Source organism: Nerophis ophidion, linkage group LG08 (genome assembly GCF_033978795.1).
Source record: "Nerophis ophidion isolate RoL-2023_Sa linkage group LG08, RoL_Noph_v1.0, whole genome shotgun sequence".
Classification (NCBI taxonomy): Eukaryota; Metazoa; Chordata; class Actinopteri; order Syngnathiformes; family Syngnathidae; genus Nerophis; species Nerophis ophidion.
The window spans coordinates 76,614,147-76,633,539 of NC_084618.1; the positions used below are offsets into that span (position 1 = coordinate 76,614,147).

The window sequence follows — 19,393 nt, forward strand, 5'->3', positions numbered from 1 at the left end:
ATGGATGGATGGATAACTCAAAAGGTTATGGACATATTTTGAAAAAACAATTCCTCTTATCTACCACAAAAGTGTAACGCACGTCACTTTCTGTTTCCTCTTTCTCTCCCCTATACAGTGCTCCACGCCGCCACATTGCAGTTTCGCGCTTCGCAGAAGATACACCTAACATCCACTGTAATGATACGGAGTATAAGAGCGTAGCTAGTCGATACTACTACGATTACATGGATATTTTTTAGCATCACAAAACTTTTTTTTGTTTTTTTTAATGTACATTATGTTTATAAACTCAGGAAATATGTCCCCGGACACATGAGGACTTTGAATATGACCAATGTATGATCCTGTAACGACTTGTTATCGGACTGATACCCAAATTAGTGGTATCATCCAAAACTACTGCAAAGTATCCAAACAGAAGAATAAGTGATCATTACATTCTAACAGAAGTGTAGATATAACATGTTAAAAGAGAAAGTAAGCAGATTTTAACAGCAAATGAACAAGTAAATTACTAATTCCTTTTCTAACAACTGTCCTTGATAATTCTGACAAAATAATAGAATGGAAAATGACAATATGTTACTGCATACGTCAGCAGACAATTGGGAGCCTCTGTTTGCTTAATTACTAATAAAAGACAAGTTGTCTTGTATGCTCAGTATTTTATTGAAGGACAAACTTGCAATAAGAAACATGTTTATTGTACCATAAGAATTTTTTGTTAAAAATAAACCAATAATGCATTTTTTTGTGGTCCCCTTTATTTAGAAAAGTATCGAAAAGTATGAAATACATTTTGGTAGAGGTATCAAAATACTGGTATCGGGACAACACTGGTATCTACAATACCGTTAAATCCCTAATAGATTTTTACAGCTACCATTGTTCTCTGAGAAAGTTAATTTAAATAAATGGGTTGTACTTGTATAGCGCTTTTCTACCTTCCATCCCATCCATTTCCTACCGCTTATTCCCTATTCGGGGTCGCGGGGGGCGCTGGCGCCTATCTCAGCTACAATCGGGCGGAAGGCGGGGTACACCCTGGACAAGTCGCCACCTCATCACAGGGCCAACACAGATAGACAGACAACATTCACACTCACATTCACACACTAGGGCCAATTCAGTGTTGCCAATCAACCTATCCCCAGGTGCATGTCTTTGGAAGTGGGAGGAAGCCGGAGTACCCGGAGGGAACCCACGCATTCACGGGGAGAACATGCAAACTCCACACAGAAAGATCCCAAGCCTGGATTCGAACCCAGGACTGCAGGAACTTCGTTTTGTGAGGCAGACGCACTAACCCCTCTGCCACCGTGAAGCCCTTTGACACTACTTCCACATTTACCCACACCCACATTCACACACTGATGGAGGGAGCTGCCATGCAAGGCGCCAACCAGCACCCATCAGGAGCAAGGGTGAAGTGTCTTGCTCAGGACACAACGGACGTGACCAGGTTGGTTCTAGGTGGGATTTGAACCAGTGACCCTCGGGTTGCGCACGGCCACTCTCCCACTGCGCCACGCCGTCCAATTTGATCAAGTCTTTTGTGACATTCCACACGACAAAATGATGAACTTAACTCGTATCGAGATAATGTTTACCTTTGTGCCCGGCCAGGTTTATCTGCACCGGCGTGACCACGCGTCCTCCCAGGGACTTCCTCCTGCGGACGACCATATTGATCACTCCCTCTCCGCTCAGCACCGCTTTGATGGCCTGCTTCCTGTCCTTGTTAGTCAGGTCCACGTTGTTGATCTTCAGCAGCCAGTCGTTCACCCTGAACAGACCAATGTACACGTCTGACTCTATTTCAACGCTGGACGGAAGCAAATAAGTTTACCTCAATCGGCCCTCTGCTTGACTTCCTTTGTCCACCTTGCTGACAAATACGCCACAGTCTCCTGGTAAATAAGGATCATTTAACCCCTCTGCGATATCGAAGCCGAGAGCTTTCAAATCCATGTCCTGAAATACCGGCAAACAAAGATAATTGAACATGAAAGCAAAAAATAACTTGGCTCATTCAACGACTGACTCACTCTCCGCTTCTCAAACTCTACAACCTCCGTTTCCCATTCAACTGAGTCCATGTCGATGGCGGAGTCGTGCGAGCTGTGAGCCATCAGCTGACGAAACCGTGCCTCCTTTTCTAACTGGTCCTCCATTTTTTCCCTGCAAACGACAGAATTAAAACTGTGCATTATTTCTTCAAGTGAGCAGGATTACACAAAAATGCCTTAGACCACAAGTGCTAAACTCAAGGCCCAGGGGTCAGATGTGGCCCGCATCATCATTATATTTAGCCCTCAAAAGACAGTAAATAATATGTGTCACTAAAGTACTTTATATTTTCTCACTAAATGTATTAATTATTTCCATTTTGACAAACAATACATGTCCTCCATTCAAGCACATACTTCTTTAACTTAAATATTATCTAATAATGCAACAAATATATAATACATTCAAACCATCCATCCATCTTTTACCGCTTATTCCCTTCGAGGTTGCGGGGGGCGCTGGAGCCTATCTCAGCTACAATCGGGCGGAAAGCGGGGTACACCCTGGACAAGTCGCCCCCTCCAACACATATAAACAGACAACATTCACACTCACATTCACACACTAGGGCCAATCTAGTGTTGCCAATCAACCTATCCCCAGGTGCATGTCTTTGGAAGTGGGAGGAAGTCGGAGTACCCGAAGGGAACCAACGCAGTCATGGGGAGAACATGCAAACCCCACACAGAAAGATGCTGAGCGCAGGATTGAACCCAGGACCTTCGTATTGTGAGGCAGACGCATTAACCTCTGGTCTACCGTGCTGCCGCCGTGCATAGGGGTTAGTGTAAAAAAAATAAAAATAATAATAATATTATTTTAATCTGCTTATCCATCAAATTATACACTGAAAAAATTATATATTTTACAGTAATATTGGAAACATTTTCAGTGTTTTTTTTTTTTTTACAGTATTTTACTGTATGTTAAAAAAAAAGGTTACCATTGTTTTTCGATGATAAAATTCTGAGCTGCCAGTTTTTTTACTTTAAATTCCAGAGGATGTTTTGTTAACGTAAAAAATCTAATAATAATATGCATAGAAAATTGTGTAATAACATAATTTACTGTTAGAAGTGGCCCTCTCAGATAAAACATAACTGTGGTGTTGTCCTCAATGAAAGAAAGTTCCACACTCCTGCTTTAGGCCATTCTTACAAATGTTTGCAGAATATTGAGACATTGGCAGGGGAAGAAATCCTGATTACATTTTGGTGCCAGCTGAGGTCCAGATTTGGAATATTTGTTTTACTTTTGATAACAAGGATTACAATCGAGTTCCAAATTTGTCAAATTGGATTGTAGGGTGATCTAAATCCTCCACCAGTTGGCAGTGACGATCCAATATCTGTGCCTGTAACTTCTGTAAAAATGCTGCTATTTTTAAAGGACGCAATGCAAACATGCTACTCAGAGACCCCCTATTTAACAGGGGGCGTTGTTATTTTTAGGATCTCACTGCAAAACACTGAGTTAACTCCAAATGACCGGAGCGGCAGTAAGTGCTGTGTTTGAAGAACGAATGGGGGAAAAAAAAAACTATGCGATTTAGAAATCCTTGATTTGACATGAGCACTATACTGCTTTTGTGTTACTAAATATCAATTCACTGAATTGGCTCTAGAGTGTGAATGTGAGTGTCCATATTGTCTGTCTGTTGGCCCTGCGATGAGGTGGTGACCCTAACCCTAACTCTAACCCAGGGTGTACGCCGCCTTCCGCTGGGATAGGCCCCAACAGCCCCGAGACCCTGAGACGGAAAGGCTGGAGAAAATGGATGGATGGATGGATGGATGTTTTGGATAATAATCTTGTTTTTTTACTGCAACATTTCAAAATAAGCTGTTTAGGAAAACTACTGTTCAGTAGTTATATATTATATTATCATCATCTTATTTTTGTTTTTTTTCTTGTGTTTTTTTCCTGCAAAATTTCAAAATAAGCTGTTTATAAAAACTACTGTTCAGTAGTTATATATTATATTATCGTCTTATTATTTGCCAGTATAAAATTAAGTTGCAATTACACTTGCAAGGCCAAATGTTACATGGCAGTAATGGATAGTTCATGGTGTGTTTTTGTTGCACCCCAAAAAGTGCTAATACTCTAAGTATTGTACTTATTACACACTAGATGTTTGATTGTAACATGCATCTTTGTTGTAGATTTCATTAACACATTTGGAGGTGTTGAAATCCCCATGTAAATCCGCTAATTTAGTTTATTAAGGATCCGCATTAGTCTACACCGCAGTGGAGACTATTCTTCCTGGGGTCCAGGCAAAAAACATCACACAACCACAGAACAAACGATTAAAATGCAGTACAACATGATCCAATAATAAATTGTCATAAGACAAAAATAGCAACAACAAAGAACCAAAAAATACTAATAGATGTTGTTACTTAATAATTTTCATACCAAAGATAAAAATAGCAATATAAAAATAGATATACTGTATACATTTTTGCAAAAATAAAACAAAGAACCAATGGCCTAAAACACATTAGTGTACCAAAAACAAACAATAAGTGACGAAAAAGTATCATCCATCCATTTTCTACTGCTTATCCCATAATCAATAAAATATTCAATAGTCAATAAAAACAGTCATGACATTAGGTACAATCTAAAATAATCTCTTTACGCTAATGCTAATCAGTAGCACGTATATGGCATAACCAATGTATATAAGCGTCAAACTGGTACATTTTTGGAAAAGTGGAGCCTTACTTTACTTACATTGGCGCACTTTTTGAGTAAATTTCTTTGTTGGCATTGAAAACTGCAACATTGCATAGAGGTAATTCGGCTGAGTCCCCTCTCGGTGCTGTTGAAGTGATCGCCAAGTGCCAAGAGCCGGCAACTGGACGTAACATCCAGGTAGAGTAATGACACTGTGAATCAGTGTCCAGTAGGACCGGCTGAATTCAATCGGTGCCAAAAAAGTACCGGACTCAGTATCCATCTCTAACTGTATATGGCAGGAGCCTTATGCCATGTTTAAAAACCTCCAAAAAAACGTAGTCAAAGGGCCTCTAAACGACAGACGCCATTTGCAGTTGTTAAGGAACTACTACAAAACGCTAGTCAAAGATCTTCTATGAGACAGGAATGTACTGCTCTTTTTAAGGAATGAAAGCAAAAACAAAACACCAGTCAAATGTGAAAGAATTACAGCAAAACACTGGTCAATGATCCCGTATTTGACTCAAGAGCAACTGCAAAACTAATTGAATATCCTCTGTGACAGGAGTGCTCTGTTGTCTTCAAGGATATTAGTCACTGCCAAGTTTTGTACAGATCTAAGGCCTGATTTGGCGAGTCCTGCTTTACAAGTTCAACTTGAGTGGGTCTTCATGAGTACGGTACAGAGACACGATTCCAAATAAGTACAAATGACTCACTTCAGCTCCTTTAGCTCCCGCGCCGCATCGTTCTTCTGCTTCCTCGTGTCGTCCAGGTTCCGCAGCGCGTCTGCCAGGTCGCTCACAGCCCTGTCCCTCTCTCGCCTCAGGTTGTCACACAATGTACTGACAGATAAACAAAAAGATCACAACACATAAATAAATGTATTCATACTTAGTTGTACATTTTTCGTTTGCATGCTCACCGTACGCTTTCCCTCTCCGCCACTATTTTGTCCCTCTCCTGGAAGGCCCAATCCCGTCGACACTTGGCCACCTCAGCCTCCTGCAGGGCCTCCTTTAGCTCCTGACTGATGGCCTCATGCTGCTTCCTGAGCATCTCAATCTCCTTGTTGGCTCTCTCCATGTCCAGAGTGGCCGAGTCTTGTTTCTAGGAGGGAAACGTCTGACTTTAAACATAAATCACGGTTGTGATTGTATTTGTTTCAAACACGCTCAAAAAGGGCACATTACATTTTTAAATTTGCTCAAGTTAACGTGTCCGAAAAGGATTAGGAAGACACCTTTTCCATGTCTCACCGATTACTGATGGTTTGTGTTTAACAAGTAACCATTTTCTTATAAGGAGAGAAAAGAATAGAAAATGTCCAACAATAAATATAAAGCTTATGCAGTTCTGAAAGTAAGACCAAAAGAAAGGAGAATAAAAGTGGAAACACACAAAATAAATAATTTACAAGAACGTAAAAATAAAAAATAAAAAAATAAATAAAATAAAATGGGTTGTACTTGTATAGCGCTTTTCTACCTTCAAGGTACTCAAAGCGCTTTGACACTACTTCCACATTCACACACACATTCACACACTGATGGAGGGAGCTGCCATGCAAGGCGCCAACCAGCAACCATCAGGAGCAAGGGTGAAGTGTCTTGCTCAGGGCACAACGGACGTGACGGGGTTGGTACTAGGTGGGATTTGAACCAGGGCCCCTCGGGTTGCGCACGGCCACTCTCCCACTGCGCCACGCCGACCCTATTACAATAACATTACGCAAAAAACTGTATTGTTACCGTAAAAATACAGTAATATTACAACAATAATACTGTAATATTACAATAAAATTACAGTATTGTTACCCTCAATAATATTGTAACATTAATAAAAAAAATATATATTTATATATATATACACACACACACACACACACACACACACACACACACACACACACACACACACACACACACACACACACACACACACAGTACAGGTCAAAAGTTTGGACACACCTTCTCATTCAATGTGTTTTCTTTATTTTCATGACTATTTACATTGTAGATTGTCACTGAAGGCATCAAAACTATGAACGAGCACATGTGGAGTTATGTACTTAACAAAAAAATGTGCAATAACTGAAAAAGTGTTTTATATTATAGTTTTTGCTCTGATTACTGCTTTGTACACTCTTGGCCTTCTCTCGATGAGCTTCAAGAGGTAGTCACCTGAAATGGTTTTCACTTCACAGGTGTGCTTGAAGCTCATCGAGAGAATGCCAAGAGTGTGCAAAGCAGTAATCTGAGCAAAGGGTGGCTATTTTGAAGAAAATAGAATATAAAACACATTTTCAGTTATTTCACTTTTTTTGTAAGTACATAACTCCATGTGCTCATTCATTGTTTTGATGCCTTCAGTGACAATCTACAATGTAAATAGTCAGGAAAATTTAAAAAACGCATTGAATGAGAAGTTGTGTCCAAACTTTTATCCATCCATCCATCCATTTTCTACCGCTTATTCCCTTTTGGGGTCGCAGGGGGCGCTGGCGCCTATCTCAGCTACAATCGGGCGGAAGGCGGGGTACACCCTGGACAAGTCGCCACCTCATTGCAGGGCCAACACAGATAGACAGACAACATTCACACTCACATTCACACACTAGGGCCAATTTAGTGTTGCCAATCAACCTATCCCCAGGTGCATGTCTTTGGAAGTGGGAGGAAGCCGGAGTACCCGGAGGGAACCCACGCATTCACGGGGAGAACATGCAAACTCCACACAGAAAGATCCCGAGCCTGGATTTGAATCCAGGACTGCAGGAACTTCGTATTGTGAAGCGGTGGGAGAGGGGTTAGTGTGTCTGCCTCACAATATATATATATATATATATATATATATATATTGTGAGCTAAAATCCTGTCGGGATTTGTGTTTATATATATATATATATAAACTGTTACCAAGTTTTGAACAAATAAATAACGTGCAATCAAGTAAAAACATTTAAAAAAGGTTCCTGTATGACATTCTGGCAATAAAATCGCTTTTGCGTCCAAATAGCATGGTCTTTTTTTTTTAAGTTAAATTACATTATAAAAGTGAGTAATAACCTGTGATTAATCATGATTGACCTAAAATCCAAAGTGTGAAAAATCTGATAAAAAAAATAAATTAATCATACGATACATGACATTTTCATTTTTTTTCCCCTTTACAACATGTCTGAAAGGGAGTAGGTAGAAGCAAATCTTATTTAATCCCACATCTTTTCCACTTCATAGCAATTACTAACACATATATCCTCTTCCTGTTCTTAATGTGTTCACAATGTACATCAATTCATTCTTAATACAACAGGTCTCTTTATAAATAGTTAAGTCAGTTATGATTCACTTAATGAGATGATTAATATCTCATTTTCAATTATTTAGTATTCTTCCTTGTACTTGTACAAATACTTGAACAGCCTCTTCGGATCATCCATCCATCCATTATCTACCGCTTGTCCCTTTTGGGGTCTCTGGAGCCTATCTCAGCTGCATTCGGGCGGAAGGCGGCGTACACCCTGGACAATAGCGCCACCTCATCACAGGGCTAACACAGATAGACAGATATTCACACTTACATTCACACACTAGGGCCAATTTATTTTTGCCAATCAATTTATCCCCAGGTGCATGTCTTTGGAAGTGGGAGGAAGCCGGAGTACCCGGAGGGAACCCACGCATTCACGGGGAGAACATGCAAACTCCACAAAGAAAGACTTTCGTATTGTGAGGCCGATGCACTAACCCCTGGTCTACCGTGCTGCCCCTCTTCGGATCATATTAGCACATTGATTTATTTGCTTAATCCATTCCATAATTTAATTCCACACACGGATATGCTGAAGTTCTTAAGTGCTGTAATTTAGAGTTCTCTCTAAGGTTGCATGTCTCCTCTTTTTTCGGTTTCTAGCAGGATATAGTTTGCTTTGTGCGTCGTTTTAGCTGTTTGCAAATGCACCAAATCATTGAATTTCAATATTTTATATTTAATAAAGGGTATGTGTGTGTATATATATATTACAAGCACGAGTGTCCATTGTCCAAATCCTTAGCATTAAATGGATCATGTGCTGCAGTTGCAAGTGGGTCAGCTGTAAAGTAATTAAAAAGAACTCTCAGTGCTTTCCCTCTAAATAGAAAAACAGGGAGTATTAATTAAGCTTGTGGCTAAACAGATTCCTATAGAGTTTGGATTTGTCTTTTCGGGATTAGTTTCTGGTCGGTTTCTAATGCATGACTGTGAATGTAATAATGTGTGGAAGCGAGCCAACAGCAAAAAATAAATAAATAAATAAAAAATTAGGTCTCTGCTTTTTGCAGATGATGTGGTCCTGATGGCTTCATCTGACCGGGATCTTCAGCTCTCGCTGGATCGGTTCGCAGCCGAGTGTGAAGCGACCGGAATGAGAATCAGCACCTCCAAGTCCGAGTCCATGGTTCTCGCCCGGAAAAGGGTGGAATGCCATCTCCGGGTTGGGGAGGAGACCCTGCCCCAAGTGGAGGAGTTCAAGTACCTAGGAGTCTTGTTCACGAGTGGGGGAAGAGTGGATCGTGAGATCGACAGGCGGATCGGTGCGGCGTCTTCAGTAATGCGGACGTTGTACCGATCCGTTGTGGTGAAGAAGGAGCTGAGCCGGAAGGCAAAACTCTCAATTTACCGGTCGATCTACGTTCCCATCCTCACCTATGGTCATGAGCTTTGGGTCATGACCGAAAGGATAAGATCACGGGTACAAGCGGCCGAAATGAGTTTGGGTCTCTCCCTTAGAGATAGGGTGAGAAGCTCTGCCATCCGGGAGGAACTCAAAGTAAAGCCGCTGCTCCTCCACATGGAGAGGAGCCAGATGAGGTGGTTTGGGCATCTGGTCAGGATGCCGCCCGAACGCCTCCCTAGGGATGTGTTTAGGGCACGTCCAACCAGTAGGAGGCCACGGAGAAGACCCAGGACACGTTGGGAAGACTATGTCTCCCGGCTGGCCTGGGAACACCTCGGGATCCCCCGGGAAGAGCTAGACGAAGTGGCTGGGGGGAGGGAAGTCTGGGTTTCCCTGCTTAGGCTGCTGCCCCCGCGACCCGACCTCGGATAAGCGGAAGATGATGGATGGATGGATGGATAAAAAATTTGACTATTATATGAGATAGACTTAAAGGATTATTGTCCGAGTAATAAATAAATCCCTCCATTTGTAAATAATAACTGTCTGGGCTACCTGTCTGGCCTGGTAATACTCCCGCAGCAGCTGGTCACGCTGGACGATGGCCTCCGTCCTCTCTTTGCGGGCCACGTCGCGCTCCTCGCGCACCGTCTCCATGTCCTTGCAGGCCTGGCTCAGCTCCTTCTGGGCCTCGGCCTTGTCCTTCACCTCGTGGCAGTACTTCTCCAGCAGCTCCTTCGTCTCGCAGATGGCTCGGTCTCGGTCCATCAGGGATGAGGCCAGCTCCTGTAATGGCACAAAAAGGGGCACTTTTATGTTTTTTGACGTGGAACAATTTTGACAAATATTTTTTTTAATAGATGGAAAACTGATTTTACTTCGCCTTAAAACAGAGAAACTATAAATGCATGTATGTAGACCAGGGGTCACCAACCTTATTGAAACCAAGAGCTACTTCTTGGGTACTGATTAATGCGAAGGGCTACCAGTTTGATACACACTTAAATAAATTGCAAGAAATAGCCAATTTGCTCAATTTACCTTTAGAAAAATAAATCTTTATATATAAAAAAAAATGGGTATTTCTCTCGGGCTTCACGGTGGCAGAGGGGTTAGTGCGTCTGCCTCACAATACGAAGGTCCTGCAGTCCTGGGTTCAAATCCAGGCTCGGGATCTTTCTGTGTGGAGTTTGCATGTTCTCCCCGTGAATGCGTGGGTTCCCTCCGGGTACTCCGGCTTCCTCCCACCTCCAAAGACATGCACCTGGGGATAGGTTGATTGGCAACACTAAATTGGCCCTAGTGTGTGAATGTTGTCTGTCTATCTGTGTTGGCCCTGCGATGAGGTGGCGACTTGTCCAGGGTGTACCCCGCCTTCCGCCCGATTGTAGCTGAGATAGGCGCCAGCGCCCCCCGCGACCCCAAAGAAAGGGAATAAGCGGTAGAAAATGGATGGATGGATGGGGGTATTTCTCTCTGTCATTCCGTCGTACATTTTTTTTCCTTTTACGGAAGGTTTTTTGTAGAGAATAAATGATGAAAAAAACACTTAATTGAACGGTTTAAAAGAGGGGAAAACAGGAAAAAAAAATGAAAATTAAATTTTGAAACATAGTTTATCTTCAATTATGACTCTTTAAATTTCAAAATTCAACCGAAAAAAGGAACAGAAAAACTAGCTAATTTTAACTTTTTGAAAAATTTTAAAAAAAAATTTATAGAACATCATTAGTAATTTTTCCTGATTAAGATTAATTTTAGAATAATTTTGATGACATGTTTTAAATAGGTTAAAATCCAATCTGCACTTTGTTAGAATGTATAACAAATTGGACCAAGCTATATTTCTAACAAAAACAAATCATTATTTCTTCTAGATTTTCCAGAACAAAAAATTTAAAAGAAATTCAAAAGACTTTGAAATAAGATTTAAATTTGATTCTACAGATTTTCCAGATTTGCCAGAATATTTTTTTTAAATTTTAATCATAATAAGTTTGAAAAAATATTTCACAAATATTGTTCGTTGAAAAAAACAGAAGCTAAAATGAAGAATTACATTAAAATGTATTTATTATTCTTTACAATGAACAAATAAATTTACTTGAACATTGATTTAAATTGTCAGGAAAGAAGAGGAAGGAATTTAAAAGGTAAAAAGGTAGATGTGTTTAAAAATCCTAAAATCATTTTTAAGGTTGTATTTTTTCTCTAAAATTGTCTTTCTGAAAGTTATAAGAAGCAAAGTAAAAAAAAAAAAAATGAATTTATTCAAACAAGTGAAGACCAAGTCTTTAAAATATTTTCTTGGATTTTCAAATTCTGTTTGAGTTTTGTCTCTCTTAAAATTAAAAATGTCGAGCAAAGCGAGACCAGCTTGCTCGTAAATAAATACAATTTAAAAAAAATAGAGGCAGCTCACTGGTAAGTGCTGTTATTTTTAGAACAGGCCAGCGGGCTACTCATCTGGTCCTTATGGGCTACCTGGTGCCCGCAGGCACCGCGTTGGTGACCCCTGTTGTAGACAGTCACAATGTGCCCTATCAGGCATCCTACAATTGCAGGTGGCACAAAAGTTGTTCAATAAAAAATACTCCAAACATATGGAGGCTATGTAACACAAAAAATGAAAAACTAGAAAAGCATGGTTGTTGACAACGACAACGTACCCCGTGGGACAGCCTATGATTGTTTGTGTTACTGCATAAGTACAGTGGAACCTCGATTTACAAACCCATCTATTTGCAAACTGTTCGGTTTAGAATGCGCCAAATATGCCTCTGTGTGCCAACTATATCTCCTTGTGTACGAACACTTCATTCATTCAGAGCTGGCAATTATTTTGTGAAACCGGTTTCATACCACAGCCACTTTTTAATTGTGATGAGAACAGACTTTTCTCGAAAAAGATCCCAAAGCGGCCTTTTTTCACAGCGGAGGACATGCACACACACCTGCGCTCTCCCTTCTCCCCTTACAGTGGGGCAAAAAAGTATTTAGTCAGTCACCGATTGTGCAAGTTTTCCCACTTAAAATGATGACAGAGGTTTGTAATTTTCATCATAGGTACATTTCAACTGTGAGAGACAGAATGTGAAAAAAAAAATCCAGGAATTCACATTGTAGGAACATGGATGATACAGCAGAGGATTGGGAGAATGTCATGAGGTCAGATGAAACCAAAATAGAACTTTTTGGTATAAACTCAACTCGTCGTGTTTGGAGGAAGAAGAATACTGAGTTGCATCCCAAGAACACCACACCTACTGTGAAGCATGGGGGTGGAAACATCATGCTTTGGGGCTGTTTTTCTGCTAAGGGGACAGGACGATTGATCCGTGTTAAGGAAAGAATGAATGGGGCCATGTATAGTGAGATTTTGAGCCAAAACCTCCTTCCATCAGTGAGAGCTTTGAATGGTTGACCAAATACTTATTTCCAAATAAATTCTTTAAAATTCCTACAATGTGAATTCTTGGAATTTTTTCACATTCTGTCTCTCACAGTTGAAGTGTACCTATGATGAAAATTACAGACCTCTGTCATTATTTTAAGTGGGAGAACTTGCACAATCGATGGCTGACTAAATACTTTTTTTGCCCCACTGTATGTCTGCTCGTTTCTCTCCTCACGCAAGCTGCTCTTTTGCCGATACATTAAAGTAAAGATACGAGCAATAAGTGGATTTGCTTTTCAAAAATATTTATTATTGTAGTAATATGATCGTTAAAAGTAATGGTCTTTGTGATTTCTGATCGTTTGTTAGGGAACCAAAAAGGTGTGTGTGCATGTTGTCAGAGCAGCGCATAGAGCACGGTTTAGCTTGCCATTGTTGTTTTAGCTTGTTAAGTAGGAGACAGTTGATTGATCACTTCCTAGTTATGTATAGCATTTTATAATGATTCTAAATTGTAAAAACTCAAAGTAAAGCCACTGCTCCTCCACATGGGGAGGAGCTAGATGAGGTGGTTCGGGTATCTGGTCAGGATGCCACCCGAACGCCTTCCTAGGGAGGTGTTTCGGGCTCGTCCGACCGGTAGGAGGCCACGGGGAAGACCCAGGACACGTTGGGAAGACTATGTCTCCCGGCTGGCCTGGGAAGAGCTGGAAGTAATGGCTGGGGAGAGGGAAGTCCGGGCTTCCCTGCTTAGGCTGCTGCCCCCGTGACCCGACCTCGGATAAGAGGAAGAAGATGGATGGATGGATGGCATAACTAAAATAGGGACTTTTGTCAAGGCTGGAACCCATTATTCATATTTACATTGTTTCTTTTGGAGAAATTTGCTTCACTATACAAACTTTTCGATTAACGAACCCTGTTCAAAAACAAATTACGTTTGTAAATCGATGTTCCACGGGACCATAACAGTTGGTAAACTATTAAACTCATTAATCCAAACATACAAACATGCATCCGGAAGCTATTCACGGCGCTTCAGATTTTCCACATTTTAAGTTACAACCTTATTCCAAAATGGAAAAAATATATATATTTTCGTCCACAGAAGTCCACACACAATACCCCATAATGACAATGTGAAAAGTTTTTTGGGGTAATTTTAGCAAATATATTGAAAATTTGGGGCTTCACGGTGGCAGAGGGGTTAGTGCGTCTGCCTCACAATACGAAGGTCCTGCAGTCCTGGGTTCAAATCCAGGCTGGGGATCTTTCTGTGTGGAGTTTGCATGTTCTCCCCGTGAATGCGTGGGTTCCCTCCGGGTACTCCGGCTTCCTCCCACTTCCAAAGACATGCACCTGGGGATAGGTTGATTGGCAACACTAAATTGGCCCTAGTGTGTGAATGTTGTCTGTCTATCTGTGTTGGCCCTGCGATGAGGTGGCGACTTGTCCAGGGTGTACCCCGCCTTCCGCCCGATTGTAGCTGAGATAGGCGCCAGCGCCCCCCGCGACCCCAAAAAAGGGAATAAGCGGTAGGAAATGGATGGATATTGAAAATTTAAAAAAAATTAAAAAATAACATCCACATAGGTATTACACTAGGAGTCTCAGACACGCGGCCCGCCAGACGTTATTTTGCGGCCCCCACCTTAATATTAAAGGTTAATGTTAGTGCGGGCCGCAAGTTTTATTTGAATGGCGCTTGAGAGCGTTGTGTTATCTGGGTCCAAAATGGCTCTTTCAACGTTCTGGGTTGCCTACCCCTGCGTTAGTGGAAAAGCAGCCAATGAGTGAAAGCAACAGAGACGAGGGTTTTCTTACGTCACACTGCGACACCTGTCCGTCAGTAATAACAGTCCCCGAGAACCTCGACCAATTCCAACCGTTATTTGTTTATTTTATTGTTTAATTTGCATTCCCTCACACGATGAACACCACATATATTTCTATATGACGCCGGATATCACTGCGGGAGCCGTCACTTTTTTTGCGCTCGCTATCCCGGTACTTATTCGACCGCTGTGTTGCTGTCAGGAGGAAAAGCGGAACGACACACATTGCGGAAATAACATTATTCTCTGTGCGTCGGCTAAATACAAATACATTCCACAACCCTAAATATGTATTTTTAAAAGCCTGCAGTGAAGAGAAAGGTTAGTGGTGTGCAAAGACAATTCCAAGAAAAGTGGGAGATGCAATATTTCTTTGTTGAGCACAGGGGCAACCCGACGTGTCTTATTTGAAACGGTATTATACAACTAAACATGCTGAGGAGTATGCAAACATTTTTTTGAAGAAACCTTTTCTCGCGGCCCAACCCCACTCAGACTCCGCGTCCAGTGGCCCCCAGGGACATTGAGTTTGAGACCCCTGTACTAGACCCTTTGCTCGATCCTTTGTTGACGCACCTTTGGCAGCAATTACAGCTTCAAATCGTTTAGAATACAAGAAGAAAACGTACAGAAGAATGCTGTAGCTCTGACAGAGTGAGCATCTGGTTCTTGGTCACCTCCCTGACTAAACTGTTGTAAATGCAGAAATGCACAGAGACATCCTGGATGAAAACCAACACTTCCATCCAATCTGATGGAACAAGAGTGGTGATGCAAAGAGCAATGGGCACAGAGGAATGTTCGAAACTGCCCAAAGCTTACATGTGAACTTATTCACATCATCATTATGTGGTAATGTCTCTAGAATTTTGAAGACAAAAATCAATCAATCAATCAATGTTTACTTATATAGCCCTAAATCACAAGTGTCTCAAAGGGCTGCACAGACCACCACGACATCCTCGGTAGGCCCACATAAGGGCAAGGAAAACTCACACCCAGTGGGACGTCGGTGACAATGATGACTATGAGAACCTTGGAGAGGAGGAAAGCAATGGATGTCGAGCGGGTCTAACATGATACTGTGAAAGTTCAATCCATAATGGATCCAACACAGTCGCGAGAGTCCAGTCCAAAGCGGATCCAACACAGCAGCGAGAGTCCCGTTCACAGCGGAGCCAGCAGGAAACCATCCCAAGCGGAGGCGGATCAGCATCGCAGAGATGTCCCCAGCCGATACACAGGCAAGCAGTACATGGCCACCGGATCGGACCGGACCCCCTCCACAAGGGAGAGTGGGACATAGAAGAAAAAGAAAAGAAACGGCAGATCAACTGGTCCAAAAAGGGAGTCTATTTAAAGGCTAGAGTATACAAATGAGTTTTAAGGTGAGACTTAAATGCTTCTACTGAGGTGAATTTATTTCATTTTTGAAATAAGGCTCCAAAATGTGGGAAAAAGGAAGCGCTGTGAATACTTTCCAGGATGCAATGTATGTACATAAATAACTTAAATGTCACTAAGTAGGGCACAACATAAAAATCAGGGAATGCATGGTTATAAACAACCACACCACACTGCACCAGGTATCCTACAATTGCTTATAAAATTATACATGTATACAGTATGTGACATTAAAGTTGTTTAATTATAATGTGTTACTCCAAATAGTATCTATGTACCAAAAAGGACACTACTTGGAACGCCAAATTTGACAGAAACCACAAATATATGGTTTTACACCACCACGATGTGTCACACAAGGAAGTAGATACTTTTTTATGATGCTCTACAAGTAAATGTACCATAAAAGTTGTCTGGGTGTATATATAAAAGCAACAAATGGCAGTGAATAGAGTGCAAAATTACTGATCCTACAAATGCCTTCAATTGTTTATGGCCGAGTGTGAAGCGGCCGGAATGAGAATCAGCACCTCCAAATCCGAGTCCATGGTTCTCTCCCGGAAAAGGGTGGAGTGCCATCTCCGGGTTGGGGAGGAGACCCTGCCCCAAGTGGAGGAGTTCAAGTACCTAGGAGTCTTATTCACGAGTGGGGGAAGAGTGGATTGTGAGATCGACAGGCGGATCGGTGCGGCGTCTTCAGTAATGCGGACGTTGTACCGATCCGTTGTGGTGAAGAAGGAGCTGAGCCGGAAGGCAAAGCTCTCAATTTACCGGTTGATCTACATTCCCATCCTCACCTATGGTCATGAGCTTTGGGTCATGACCGAAAGGATAAGATCACGGGAATGAGTTTTCTTCTCTCCCTTAGAGATAGGGTGAGAAGCTCTGCCATCCGGGAGGAACTCAAAGTAAAGACGCTGCTCCTTCACATCGAGAGGAGCCAGATGAGGTGGTTCGGGCATCTGGTCAGGATGCCACCCGAACGCCTCCTTAGGGAGGTGTTTAGGGCACGTCCAACCGGTAGGAGGCCACTGAGAAAGACCCAGGACACGTTGGGAAGACTATGTCTCCCGGCTGGCCTGGGAACACCTCGGGATCCCCCGGGAAGAGCTAGACGAAGTGGCTGGGGAGAGGGAAGTCTGGGCTTCCCTGCTTAGGCTGCTGCCCCCGCGACCCGACCTCGGATAAGCGGAAGAAGATGGATGGATGGATGGATGGTTTATGGCACTGTATGTGTACAAACCCCGTTTCCATATGAGTTGGGAAATTGTGTTAGATGTAAATATAAATAGAATACAATGATTTGCAAATAATTTTCAACCCATATTCAGTTGAATATGCTACAACATATTTGATGTTCAAACTGATACGCATGTTTTGTTTTGTAAATAATCATTAACTTTAGAATTTGATGCCAGCAACACGTGACAAAGAAGTTGGGAAAGGTGGCAATAAATACTGATACAGTTGAGGAATGCTCATCAAACACTTATTTGGAACATCCCACAGGTGTGCAGGCTTATTGGGAACAGGTGGGTGCCATGATTGGGTATAAAAACAGCTTCCCAAAAAATGCTCTGTCTTTCACAAGAAAGGATGGGGCGAGGTACACCCCTTTGTCCACAACTGCGTGAGCAAATAGTCAAACAGTTTAAGAACGTTTCTCAAAGTGCAATTGCAAGAAATTTAGGGATTTCAACATCTACGGTCCATAATATCATCAAAAGGTTCAGAGAATCTGGAGAAATCACTCCACGTAAGCGGCATGGCCGGAAACCAACATTGAATGACCGTGACCTTCCATCCCTCAGACGGCAATGTATCAAAGACTGACATCAATCTCTAAAGGATATCACCACATGGGCTCAGGAACACTTCAGAAAAACACTGTCACTAAATACAGTTTGTCGCTACATCTGTAAGTGCAAGTTTAAAGCTCTACTATGCAAAGCGAAAGCCATTTATCAACAACATCCAGAAACGCCGCCGGCTTCTCTGGGCCCGAGATCATCTAAGATGGACTGATGCAAAGTGGAAAAGTGTTCTGTGGTCTGACAAGTCCACATTTCAAATTGTTTTTGGAAATATTAGACATTGTGTCATCCAGACTAAAGGGGAAGCGAACCATCCAGACTGGGTTCGACGCAAATTTCAAAAGCCAGCATCTGTGATGGTATGGGGGTGCATTAGTGCCCAAGGCATGGGTAACTTACACATCTGTGAAGGCACCATTAATGCTGAAAGGTACATACAGGTTTTGGAACAACATATGTTGTCATCTAAGCGCCGTCTTTTTCATGGATGCCCCTGCTTATTTCAGCAAGACAATGCCAAGCCACATTCAGCAGGTGTTACAACAGCTTTGTTTTGTAAAAAAAGAGTGCGGGTACTTTCCCCGGCCCACCTGCAGTCCAGACCTGTCTCCCATCGAAAATGTGTGGAGCAATATGAAGCGTAAAATACGACAGCGGAGACCCCGCACTGTTGAACGACTGAAGCTCTACATAAAACAAGAATGGGAAAGAATTCCACTTTCAAAGCTTCAACAATTAGTTTCCTCAGTTCCCAAACATTTATTGAGTGTTGTTAAAAGAAAAGATGATGTAACACAGTGGTGAACATGCCCTTTGACAACTACTTTGGCACGTGTTGCAGCCATGAAATTCTAAGTTATTAATTTTTGCCAAAAAAAAAAAAAAGTTTATGAGCTTGAAAATCAAATATCTTGTCTTTGTAGTGCATTCAATTGAATTTGGGTTGAAAAGGATTTGCAAATCATTGTATTCCGTTTAGAGCTGGGCAATATATCGATATCCTCTATATATTGTGGGTTCGTCTCTGTGCGATATAGAAAATGACTATATCGTAATATTCGAGTAGACGTTCTCACGCAGTTGTTTTTAGCTGCAGGCATTACACTACAGGCTCTCCTCGCTCTTTCCTGTCTCCCCTTCTCACAGACAAGCAGGCGCACATTCTTACATACGTCACATCATACGTCACATACGTACACGCCCTCGCCCAGCAGAGAGGTAGCGGCGTGGCTAACGATAGCTGTGATGCTAGCGGGTTGTTGCCAGAGAAAGAAGAATTCATTCCCAAGAAAAAAAGCACGGGGTCAATCGTCTGGCGGTGGTTCAGCTTCAAGCGGGAATATGTCAAATAGACCACTTTAATTTGTCATGTGTGGGGCACAAGCGTTGCTAACAAAAGTAGCATTACTGCTAATATGTAGAATCATTTAAAAAGTCACCTGCTAATAACTTTAATAAATACAGTTTCGGTCAATTGACTTAGTTGGGATTTCCTTCTCTGCATGAACGTTTAAAAGTAGCA

The 19,393-nt window shown here is 41.9% G+C and overlaps 1 protein-coding gene across 2 annotated transcripts in view; it reads right to left on the reverse strand.

Moving 5' to 3' along the window:
• The window catches only part of LOC133558395 (disks large homolog 5-like), a 141,116-nt gene that overhangs the window by 71,237 nt on the left and 50,486 nt on the right, over nucleotides 1–19,393 (reverse strand). For both annotated transcript variants that reach the window (XM_061909754.1, XM_061909753.1), the window contains 6 exons: nucleotides 9,977–10,207; nucleotides 5,687–5,871; nucleotides 5,481–5,606; nucleotides 2,052–2,184; nucleotides 1,853–1,977; nucleotides 1,614–1,789 (listed from right to left, as the gene is read on the reverse strand). In XM_061909754.1, coding sequence (XP_061765738.1) covers nucleotides 1,614–1,789; nucleotides 1,853–1,977; nucleotides 2,052–2,184; nucleotides 5,481–5,606; nucleotides 5,687–5,871; nucleotides 9,977–10,207 — 976 coding nt within the window. The remainder of the gene's footprint in view (nucleotides 1–1,613; nucleotides 1,790–1,852; nucleotides 1,978–2,051; nucleotides 2,185–5,480; nucleotides 5,607–5,686; nucleotides 5,872–9,976; nucleotides 10,208–19,393) is intronic.